Genomic DNA, 12,461 nt, shown 5'->3' with positions numbered 1-12,461 from the left:
GCAGCCTCCTGACCCCTGTCCGGGTCCCCCCATCCCGGAGACACGGCACTGTTCCCAGCTCCAGCTGCAGGGGGACGGCGGACGGGGTAAGGGGCTGGCTTTCACCGCCACTGCTGGGTGTTAAAGCAGTGATTGTATACTTTAAAAAGTCTTGAATCACTTGTTCGTTACATATATTTATAAAAATGATGATTAAAGAAATAACTGGAAAAAAGGTCTCAAATATCAGTGTGTATGTAACAGTTCATAATGTGTGGGCTCTCCACTGTATTTTACATTTTATCAGAGAGTCTTTAGTTTGTTGTGAAAACAGTACTGCATTGCAGGAGTGTTGTTTCTTTTTTCCCCCACAAAGAAGAAAGTGCAAAAGGCGAAAGATTCTGATCTCAATTAACTGGTCTCAATTAGAGCAACCAATCTTCTGGTCCAAGATTTTGCCAACTCAAGGATAATTTAAAAAAAAAATGAAGTATATTGAGATACTACAGAGCAAGCTTCCTTTTCCACCGTTACATCTTGTGGTTGCCTGAGACTGAGTGCAGTGCTTTCAAGTGCTATCCTGTGCATGCAGTAATCTCCCAAGTAAATCATTTAGGCAATCAGACTGTTACCTTATTATGAATTTTTTGAGACTCCTGTTTTCCGTACATTTCAGCCCTTTAAGACTGAAGAATTAACGATTTCCTCTGTGTATATTATTCTCAACCATGTCAGCTAACTTGTGATACATTGTATTGTTTAGATAGTAACATCTTTAGCCAATACCTATATCACAGAAATGGCTGCTATCTAGCAGATTTTAAAAATGGTACACGGGACATACTTATGCTAAACATACATGTACTTAGACATTTTAAGCATACATATTTTCAAGTGTTTGCAATTACGTTTTTCTTGGAGGAAATATTCTGAATTGCATGATTAAACAATTGACTTTTGAAAATCAGTATTCACCTCCTTTTCATTAAAATATGACAGGTCACTTGCTGTTCTGAACTACAGTAAATGGTGGATTGTCTGCAACTTGAAGTACTTAAATCAAGACTTATGTAACTCAGCCAGATGTTATGGGCCTATCACATGATCAGGTGAGTGAGGTTCAAGAGAACAGACAAGATGATCATGATGGACCCTTCTGGCTTTAAAGTCTATGAGTTTATATCGTCAAATACCACATACAACATGGAAAAGATGCCTTTTTTGCCCACTAGAGGGTGGATTGTGCCTATGTACTCTATATGAATGGTCAGAGGGAAGGCATACAGTGTTTTCATCCTGTTACCAAGAGCCTGATTCTAGTTGCATTGCAGAGAAGAGTAAAACTCTGCAATGGGATCAGGCCATTGCTACTGCAGGGAAAGGTGATATTTTCATTTTCCTCCCATGAAACTAGGATGCATCATACAATTCTTAGCAAATCATCCTGTTTTGCGTTATTGTTCTTTAATATGCTCTGAATGCATTAAGGATGCTTATACTGTTTCTACATGTATCCTCTGAAATCTATATACATCATTTTTATCTTTGCAGCCAAAGAGATGAAATTAATACATTGACCCGAGAGGAATCGTCTGTTGATAACTTCATCTGTCTCTGGCCTATTAAAATTCTGCTGATTTTGTGTCAGAATCAATTAAAAAAAACTGATTTCATCTTTGCGCTTGTACAGTGCACAGCTTATTCTATGTGTGACCAGACAAAAACGATGAATAATATCTGCATTATCCAACAACTCTAACTGCTGGGTCATCAGTGCAATGTTCTTCAGTGCCGTCTCTGCTGACAAACACCGTCAGTGATACAGTTTGTGTTTTATAGGCAAAACGGGCAACTGAACTTATAGCTCTATTTTGCCCAGGTGAAGGCAGAACTTGAACATGCATTCAACAGCCACATCTTACGTGGGCAGGCAGGGCATAATGATGTGTATGTGCCCCCTACTCCTGCTTAGATGTGTCCTCTTTTCCACACTCCTTTCCCCTCACCCATCCAGGAGATGGTTGAAAAATGGGGAAAATATTCCGGAAAAATCTGTCCCTGATTTTCATTTTTAAAAAATTTGAAATTCATTATTTTCTAACCAGCTTTACCCAAATCCTTACACCTCTTTTTCCCTACTGGCTGTCCCCTTTCCTCTGCCGTCCTCCTCACAAAGACAGATACCTACCTCTTTCTTTCCCCAGGATGCCCAAATCCTCCTTTCTCCTTCTCAAACACCCTCTTCCTTCCAAAGTCACTCACAGCCCTTCCCACACATTTGCATTCGCTGAGTCTCACATGCACATCAAGGTCTCTCTCACACATACCATCTCCCCTTCACAAACCTCCTAGGCTCTCTCACACAGACTTCCCTGGGGGCTCGTACCCCACCCACTCTAACCTGATCCATAAATGGTGAGGAGTCCAGGCAAAGTGCCTAGAAGAGGCTGGGATCATTGACCCTTACATAATTCATAAACAGAGAGGAGTCCTGTCCGACTGGCTTGCAGGAGCTGGGTATCTCTGCCCCATGTATTTTGCAGCATGGCCTGCAGGCAGCTCCTTTCCTAGGTGAGCTGCCTCTGTAGACAACCATTCTCAGAAGGGCTATGGGAGTCAGACTGGGGAGGGTACAGACATAGCAGCTCTCACCACCCTCTTCTCAATTTCTGCACTCACAGGCCAATGAAAGGCAGGGGGAGAAGTAGCTCTCCCTCCCCCTCAGAGACTAATGAGGGACAAGGGGAAAAACTCTTGAAGCTTCTCTTAGGCTCCAGTTCCTCTGCAACCACACCTTTCCTCCCTCCCTCCCCTGACTTAATGACCCCAAGCACTTCGAGACTTCAGCACAACAGCCACACCTCTGTGTGCTGGCCTAAGGGGGTACAGTACAATAAAACTCTGCTTTTCTTGGCATAGTGCCCTTTCATATAAACTTTATCCTAAAAGACTTCCCAGAATTACATGTACAATAGGAGCTGCAGAGGGAATAAGAGGTATAGCTGAGGAAGACAAGATGTGTGGCGTGGTCTGATAAGCTCAGAAATTAAACAGTGATTCAATAAAACAGAGAGATACAGGGAAGCTGCTCCAGATGAGAATGGCAGGCTCACCAACACTGGCCAGATTGTGCAAAGCAGGCTGCAAAAAGGGCTGTGAGATAGCTGGCAGTTGGAATTACCCTGCAGCCATCACTGCCAAGGTCTTGAGACTGGTCTGCCCCCAGAGAGAGGGGAGAGAGAAGAACAGAAAAGAACTGCTGCAACTACAGGAAATGTTGCAGCTGCCCATTCTGAAGCACTGAGACCAGCCTACCCCCAGCTACAAACCTGCAGGAAGGAAAGGCAAAGAGTAGAAGAGAAACACCCCTGGCTATTATCAATGAAGTTGCTGCCCCGTGGTTCACTTTTCTCTTACTCTTTTTAAAAAAATGTTCTAATGATGATATAATTTACATATTTTGGTGACGGAGATGTATATCTGAATGTGTGTGAGCATCTTATATCCATGTCTGTACATGTGGGATTATAGTGTGTGCGCTACCTGGGCACATTATTTTTATGTATTATCCAGGGGTGAAATCCTGGCGCTACTAAGCTCCAAACCAAAACTCCCATTGACTTTAATAGGGCCAGGATTTCACACTAGCACTTTGGCAACCCATCTTGGAGTTGATACTTAGTTTCCCCTAATATCTATTTACATTATTTTCCAACTGGATTTCAAACGCCAAATCCTTATAATTCATATAATGTCTCCAAAGTAGAGACAAGAACAAGAATGGAGGTTCCTTAAATAAATTATTGGTAGAAACTCCCATTGCATGTAGAAGATTGACGGACTACATCAGGACATCACCCACGGTACTACAACCCTCACTGCAATCCCATCTTGCTGCTGCTGCTCTAAAAGCTGTTCAAGTAGCAGATAAGATTTCTACAACTATCGAGCCAACTTATGTCAAAGTTTCATTGGAAAGGCTACTTTCAGCCATTCATGGTTTATAAATCAAAAAGTTTTAATTCTTTTGCATTCAAAATAGACACTGCTACCCAATAAGATAATTCAGTTTGAAAGTAGGATTTAAAAGATTGGCAAAGGTCATTACAAATTGGAAAAAAAAAATAGCTTTGAAATGAAGGGCCTGATCCAATGTTCTATGAAGTCAACAGAAAGGCTCCATTTGATTTCAGTAGACTGAATCAGGCCACCGATGAGCAGAGCACCAAAACGTTCATAAGAGTTTTAATCAAGGATAATTCTTTAACATGTAGTAAGCTTAACACCTTGAGAAAGTTCAGCTGGACTGTATTTTTTCAGTATCTCTACGAGACACATTAATGGCTACTCATACTTCACTGGTAAACTCTCTGAAAGATTTTAATTCTCCCCTTTATGTTGCAATGATTTTTAGACCCTGACCCTGCAGACGTATCCATGCAAGCAGAGCCACATGGAGCCCCACTGACACCAGTGAGGCTTCACATGGATGCCTGGATTTGACCCTTTGATTCCAACTGTAGAACGTGGAGCTGAACGGGTAATGGAGTTTCTAAGCCTACTAATAAATTAGCTTTTTTCTCTTGTACTGTGATTATTGCAATTTCATCCCCTTTTGATAGAGAGCATATAAGGTAGTGTGTGTGTGTATGGTTTTGGGGAGGGAGAGAGACAGAAATATTTCATTTAATAGGAAAATTCTTATAGTCAAAGGCACTTCAACGGCTATTCAAGCTGGATGATAAAAATTGTTTTTGGTCAGGGTTGAACTTGCAGCCTTGGTTTTGTCCACTTCAGTCCTGTTCCCAGCAAAGCTAAGGGTGTACAAAAGTCAAAAACAATACATTTTCTTTGTCAATAATGGCAGGAAAGATTTTTTGATAACTCAGATTAGAAAGGCTTTGTGTAAGTCATTTGGAGACTGGTTCTGATGCTCAACTTTCTGATTTATCACAGTTTCAATGGGCATGAATGCAGTTTAGTGTTTGTCTGTTAAGCCTGATGTAACTAAAAATAATATTAGTGCTTCCTGAAATATAAGCACCAATTTTGCAATTGGATCCATGCAGGCAAGTCTATGGAGCTCCTACAGGGTACATATACTGAAGTTCTATTTATATATAACTTAGAAATTGGGGATAAGTATGTATCGATATTTTACCTCCGAGATGAGAAAAATATTCTATAAAGCATCAAGCTGCTTTTAAAAATTAATTTACAATTTTAGGTCAATCTAATTTATTTAAAAAAATCCTCTCTTATAATAAAAATTCTACTATAACAAGCCATTAGATCAGTGGTTTTCAAACTTTTTGAGCTGAGCCCCCCCTTTGAGTTACAATTATTGGTTGTGCTCCCCCAATCCAAACAAAAAGAGGTGAGTCAGGGGGTGGAGGGGGTGCTCCCTCCCTGAGCCCCATTGCACTGGGCTGAAGCCTGAGCTGCCTGGCATTGTCACTCGCTGCCTCCACCCCACCCCCGAACATACCTCCATGCCCTAGGAGGAGCACCCCATAGTTTGAAAACCTCTGCATTAGATAATGTAAGCTATCCCTATCTGTCCCAGTCTTGCAATAATAATGACAGCCAGCATTAAAAACGCCATCAATATTAAACGCTGGTTTGAGAGTGCTCTTCAGATTGTGCAGCTACATAAGTGTCATAGCTATCATTTGTCACTCTTCCATGCTGCACACTGGCCAGAAAAGATGGAAACCAAGCTTCCTACAAGGCAAAGACATTTCACATTCTTTGGGCTAAATGAAGCAGTTTAAAATTCCTCTCATGTGTAATTTCTGAGGCAGAAGTAACAGAGATGAAAACCCAGCTAACAGCATATGCCTAATGGTGAAAAGAGAGGGCATAAAGGAAGCACAGCATCGAGGTTGCAGATGAGAGCAAAACTCTGTGGTTCTTTTGTCTCTGTAATTAAGATGTGATAATCCCTCCTAAGTACCTCAAAACCAGAATTGTTCCTGAGATCAAATGTAAGAAAATGAAGTAGAACTTATGGACTCGGAAGTTCTGAAAATGAGATTAAGTTTCAGATAAGCTACATAACATACGGAAATAGGTATACAGGTTATGGCTATGAATGTATGCATGCATATAGGAGTAGAATATTGTAATTGTAACTATGCTGCAACTACAGCATCATCTCATAGTAGGGTTGCCAACATTGTATTTTAAAAATAAAGGACTGTTTTCTTAGCACCCCTGGCCCACCCCTCCTACAGATATTATCATTATTAGTATTAATAATAATAAGCAGTACTCACCTACATTCACTCAGCAACTCCCAATCTTCTTGTGCAGAGATGAAAAAATAAGGGACTGTTGACAACCCTACCTCACACCAGTAGGGGAGAAGCAATCAAGCAGGGAGGGGCACCTCCCAGGTAAGCTGTTAACAGGAAACCAACTCCCAGCCCCTAACCTTGCACAACCCAGGGAAAGACAATGATGGACCATTCAAGTTAATGAAAAAACACTGCAGCTGAAAAGAAAACCCGAGTCTTGGAAAACTAAGAAAGGGGAGAGTTTGCCTCACTCCATGTAACCATGAATTATCATTGTCCGAGAGAAAGGGGAAAAAATGAAAACCCTGTTAAAAGGGAAGGGGGTTTGAGGGTAAGAATTTCAATAAATTGAGAGCCAGTATCTAAGCGGGGTGCTGTCTGTGAAACACTGGATCCCCTCTAGGACAGAGGGCATGCTAGGAAACTGTTCAGAGGCAATAGGTCACTTGTGATGGAAAAGGGAATTTAGCTATCATAGAAGTACAAAGCCTGAGATGGCATCTTTATGTTTATTTTCTGTGTCACTGCTCTGTGTTTGCTCTCCCTTACTATTTCACCTTTGAATCTCTGATTTTTCTATTAAACAATCTTTTTGTTTATTTTTACCCCAAGCAGGTCTCTGCTGTGCAAACTGTGTGGTGTGTGTGCGCCAAAGTGAACTGATAACTGGCAGCAGGTTTCACTCCTTTTGGGAGTGACAGACCAGAGGGGTAAAGTCCAAGCGTCTGGTAGTTAAGAACTCGGGGAGAAGGAGATGGGGGGGACTCAGGACTGAAAGGGGTTTCTGAGGATGCTCTGCAACAGTAACTAGGGTAGTGGATGCCAGAGTTGAGACCTCTATGCCTGCAGGATGGCTACTGGTATCAGAGCTCTGAGCCATAGCAGTATAGCAATAAGGCACACCAAGTTACAAAGCAGGGGTTACAGAACTCTTTACTAGCCTGGGTAATCCTTGAAAAGTCACAGTATCTGAGACACATTATGTGTATCCAACTGTATCTATAAGAGGAATATTCCTATATGAAATAATGGGCTGTGAACCTGGAGACCATAGGTTTGTCCTCCTCTACCTGGCTTAAATACATAGCACTTGACTGGGTCAGTGTAAGAGATCACTCCTGTTTCATTCTACACTAACCACTGCTTACTGGAGGACAGCGTGCCTCAGGGCAATGCTAGTGAGCTACTGAGCCTTTCGCCTGTATGTCACCGGTCTGCATATAGCCACCTCTGTAGGGGACTACCAGGTGTTTCCATCTAATGGATGTTTGGTGGCCCTTATATGAGAGGAGTTTGGAAAGTCTCAGTTCCAGCTCCCATATAAGAAGCTCACGATCATGCTTTGCACAGAATGGCAAACTCAGAGAGGCCAAGGACTGTGGGGGCCTGGGAGGCTGAACTAGCCCTTCTATCCCTATAGTAAGTCTCCTCAGATCAAGACTAAAGTATGCTGGCAAGGCACAGCCTCTTGGAAGTCTGTCCTGCTGCTGCCCTGTAGATAAGCAGGGGATTAAATTCGCTAGGGCTGTCAATCTTATCCCTTTCATCAACACCAAATCCACTTAAGTTTTTAAACCTGAAGTTTATGGCCGTATGCAAACCAGCTCCTTAAACACTTTGCATAAAATATCACACATGGAGCTACAAAAAAACATCTGAGCTACTGACTTCCATCTGAAAGACCTGTACTTAATTTCTGGGTCTGGACTACTACTTCCATGGGTCCAGTCTGGCAAAACTTTGCCCACGTGAGTACTGTTTAAATAAAAATAGGTTTCTACAACATAAAAGAGCTGTGGAATGAGAAACAAAAATCCCACAAATAGATTTACACAGCTAGTCTCAAAAGTAGTGATTTTTTCATTTATTTCTCCACAGAGACTTCAAACCCCCTAGAGTGCAGGGGTTTGGGTTGATCTGACATGTTTGCCCATGGATCATGCACAGGTAGAATGTGGCACTTAGCATTGCAGTTTGTAACCCTAAAGTATATTTGTTTCCTATCAGTAGCTGAAAGATAACCTCCCAGAGCATACATACTACTGACATTTTAATACCTACATCTTTAGTTCTGACATGCATCAGTAACTACTGAAAGATCAAAAGGTTTATTGAAGCATTGACACCCTTTGATCACAACGAACCACTCTCCTTTTTGGCCAGTTCTGCAGCTCTCCTTTTCCCCCCACTACCCTCTGCTTCCCCTGCAAGAATGCTTCTTCACTCTGTCCCACCTGCTGGTAGCAGGCATTGGCTGGAAAAACTGCGTTTTTGTGTTAGCCTGGTGAACTAAGCTGCTAACAGAGTACTGGCCAGGCAGTCAATTTATGGGGTACTGCTGCCAACCTATCCAGTTCCTCCTGCTACTCTTGCTCCCTCCCTCACTGGATTTTCTGGTGTCTCCTCCATATCCACACAGTTGATTCCCACTCCCATTCATTCCTGATGGGGAAAAAAATCAGGAATGAAGGGGTTAATATTAAAATCTCATCAATTTCCTAGTTCTATCAAATGAAGTTCGAAAAATAACACCTGGCAAGTTCTCCGATCTGAAATCAAAAAAAGATATTTTTGTCAGATATGGAAATAATTACTAACCTGGTATGAGTTTTAGTTTTCACCTTCTTTATAAAATAAGATACGTTAGCTATATTTACATATGATTAGGCTTGTTGCTCTTCAGCTAGATACCCAGTTTAACTTATTCTCATGGGATTCCTCTATTATGCAAACTAACAATAAACTTTGAAGGATGTAATTGCTTTATGACTGGAAAATTGAAATTGAGAGACTTATCTTCACCTCCTGAAATATGAAATTCATATCAGATGCTAGGAAATAGCAAAGCTTTTTTCTCAGATAATGCCATTCACCAGTCCCAAAGACAACTGGTGTCCATTGGACAGTGTCCACAGGACACTTAAGTCTACCAGACAGCAAGTGAACCCGGGCATAACACTAATGTGGCATAGCCTTGTCTTCCATTTCATATCCCCATTTTTCTCCCTCTGAATGGAATTGTGTAATTTCACTATAACATTGCAAAATTCCCAGCACAGGATTTAAACTGGCTTCTGTTGATTTGTGAACAACTATGTCATCTGTTGCGATATCCAAAGACTTTATGTGATGGTTCAAATCCATATTTTTGCTGCTAATCTGTGAAGATTATTTCAACATATTCTAATTCATATAGAAGTGCTGCAGTACTGTATCTAGAAGCAATTGTTCAGTCGCACTATTCATCAGAAACTACTCAAAATTCTTCGTAGTGCCCCAAGAGACTGGCAGTTAATTGTATCGTCCATACAATGGTGATTGTCCAAAAAGAATTCATAAATTGGGAAGTTTCTTGGTTCCTCAATCAATAACTTTTACCAGTCTTACAAGATGCCAGTATTGCAGACTGGGGATCTCAGACAACAATTTACTCTTGTCAGGGAAAATGGCCATTTATCCAAATTTCACCACACCATAAAATTATCTGAAACTGGAAGCAGCAGGCAAAACATGATCTTTCTTCCTCACAACACCAATAATCAGTCAGCCAATTAAACCAAAATATTGCCTTTACCTTTCTTTTGTCCTAAACTGCATCATTCCAACTCTCTCCATTGGCAGAGCAATAAGGTGGTATAACAACAGACTTCAGAATAGAGAAGCTGAAAAGCTCTTTTCATGATTTACACAGACCAGAGGAAGGACATGAAAACATCAAAAATGTTACCACTCAAACTGGGGATCAATAGCTGAATGTGGTCCCATGGAATCTGAGCTCACTTTCTTTTGCTTTGCTCCCAGGAGCACTAGCATATTTCAGGCAATATGACAAAGTACCACAAGGAGGGCTAAATAGTTGAAGATTTATTTGCAAGTCTCAGTTCTAGCTCCCACATCACAAGCTCATCATCATGCTTTGTACTGACCATTACGGGATCAGCTTATGAGATCCCTCCATATCTGGCCAAGAAACCAGGAAGGGAGGAGAAAAAAAAAGGTGAAAGAGGAGAAACTCCCCGTTTTTCTAGAAGTTAAGAGAGATGATGAGAGAACAGATATTGTGCTGACTGGAGCTGCAGATATAATAATGCTGCCATTTGTGCATCATAGCATTACATCAATATATAATGATGTTGGTATGGTGAGGCGATGCCACAATGCAAACGTCATACTGCACTACCAAGATGTCACGCTGGCTCTTTTCAGTTACATCACTGATTTCTAGCCCAGCAAAGCTGAGTACATCTGCCCTGAAATATGTTCATCTTTAGATAAATAAACCAACAATGAAACAAGTGTATATGTTTGTTAACAAGATTCCTCTGCAAGGAATCAAAAGAAAGTAGTTCTGCACATTCCAACCTATGATCCTAAGTGGTCAACAGAACACCACTTTGCCTGTCATGAGGTGGAAGCTTCTTCTTCTGCAGACGCAGTTTTCAAGTGTACAGTTTTGCAAACTGTACTTTCTCAGGATAGATTCACTTTAAAACACTACAAAAATGTTGTCTCCCTTGATATTGCTTTAATTGTTCATTCCCTATGCATCTTCAAACATGAAACCTGGATTGCTGCTTGCTATTCTGCAAGATTGGTTGATAGCAATGAGGAAGAGAGGATATTTCTCCCTTTTCTGTATTTTTGTCTGGACGAATCTTCTCTATATTAGCTTGAACAGTTCTGTTTACGTAGTTATTACTGTTGGAATATGCTGTCAGCAATTTCTTCTTATGATAAAATCTGTGTATACAGAAATTGCAGAGGGGGGCGGGGTAGCTTACCCACAACTTCTAGATTACTGACTATCATTATGAGGAGAAAAAATTACAGAAAGGGGGGGAAAAATCTCATTTCTTATGCAATCCAGAAACTATTTATTTCTTGCCTATATAATCACATGCAGTTTTTCCACCTGATCCAGCAATCTTTGCTCACAGAGAAGTCCCACTGAAATCAATGAGTGTGAATAAAGGCTCTAGGATTGGGCTCTTAGAGATAATTAAACATTGTGAGTGGTTTACATTTATTTCTTCGTGTTTCCAGCCTTTCCCCAATAGCCAATTTCAAGACTTCCCATACCTTTACTTCATTTTTCATTTCATTGACATTTGATGTCTCACCTTAAAAATCCTCATGCTGCAAGCTTCAGTTCTATAACACAGCTGTAAATATAAACCAACCCATATGGAACTCAGTGTGTATTTTGAGTGCTTACCCTGCAATTTCTGATTATCCAAATGGAATGTGTAGATTCCTATCATTATTCTAAACAGATAGAACATCTGCTCAATGTGTATTACATACTGAAAAGAAAAAAGGAAGTAATTTTAAACTATGTATCCGAGGCTGTGTAAGAAGTATTAAAAGATTTATAAAACATGGAACTGGTTGGTACAAACCAGGGATACAGAGGCATTTATAACTGGTTCCAACACTGCGACAAATGCCATGTGCACAAGGATTCAGAGCACAGAAGTCAATCAGCTGAGAACAGGTAGGTCCCGTGAATCCAGGACTACAACTGCAGGAGTAGGCAAGTCTGTCTGCGTAACAGGTCCCATTGTTCTGGCAGAGAGATGAAGCACAGGGGTCTACTTTCTCTTCACAAGAAGATCCTAAAAATCCTAGTTGGAAAGAGATGATTTTCATAAATAAAACTTCTTTACACATAAGCTCTTTAAAAAAAACTTGCAGTAATTGACAGTTACACAATTTAGTATTTCTAATTGACTTTGTGGAAGAGTTACAGAAACACATATGCATGCACAAAAATGTTAATTCTGGCAGCTGACATGTTTGTGACATTATTGCAACTCAGTGCACAAGGAGTGTAACTGCTTTGATGTGGCAGGATTTCAAAGATATTTGCAAAATCTTACATCAAGTATCATTTATCTCAAACAATTATAAAGGTATACTGGTTGGTTTAATTTAGAGAAAGTGAGAAAAATCAGACATCGTGTAAGCAGGTATAATTCCCATTAATATCTTGGAGCCAAATTCACCCCCAAGTCATAAACGGTGATGTATGTGTTACAGTAGGGTAACTTGCATTCAAGATACATGCAAAATAAATGTAACTTAGCCCTGGTCTACACTGGGAGTGGGATCGATCTAAATTACACAACTTCAGCTACATGAATAACGTAGCTGAAGTCGACGTACTTAGATCAACTTACCATC

General features: G+C 40.7%; 1 protein-coding gene across 2 annotated transcripts in view; it reads right to left on the bottom strand.

Moving 5' to 3' along the window:
* The window catches only part of DNER (delta/notch like EGF repeat containing), a 267,056-nt gene that overhangs the window by 37,332 nt on the left and 217,263 nt on the right, over window positions 1-12,461 (bottom strand). For both annotated transcript variants that reach the window (XM_074963860.1, XM_074963861.1), the window contains exon 8: window positions 11,678-11,902. In XM_074963860.1, coding sequence (XP_074819961.1) covers window positions 11,678-11,902 — 225 coding nt within the window. The remainder of the gene's footprint in view (window positions 1-11,677; window positions 11,903-12,461) is intronic.

Source organism: Natator depressus, chromosome 9 (genome assembly GCF_965152275.1).
Source record: "Natator depressus isolate rNatDep1 chromosome 9, rNatDep2.hap1, whole genome shotgun sequence".
In the NCBI taxonomy this organism is placed as follows: Eukaryota; Metazoa; Chordata; order Testudines; family Cheloniidae; genus Natator; species Natator depressus.
The sequence above is the reverse complement of the archived record's forward strand: the minus strand, read 5'-3'. Positions and strand labels throughout refer to the sequence as shown.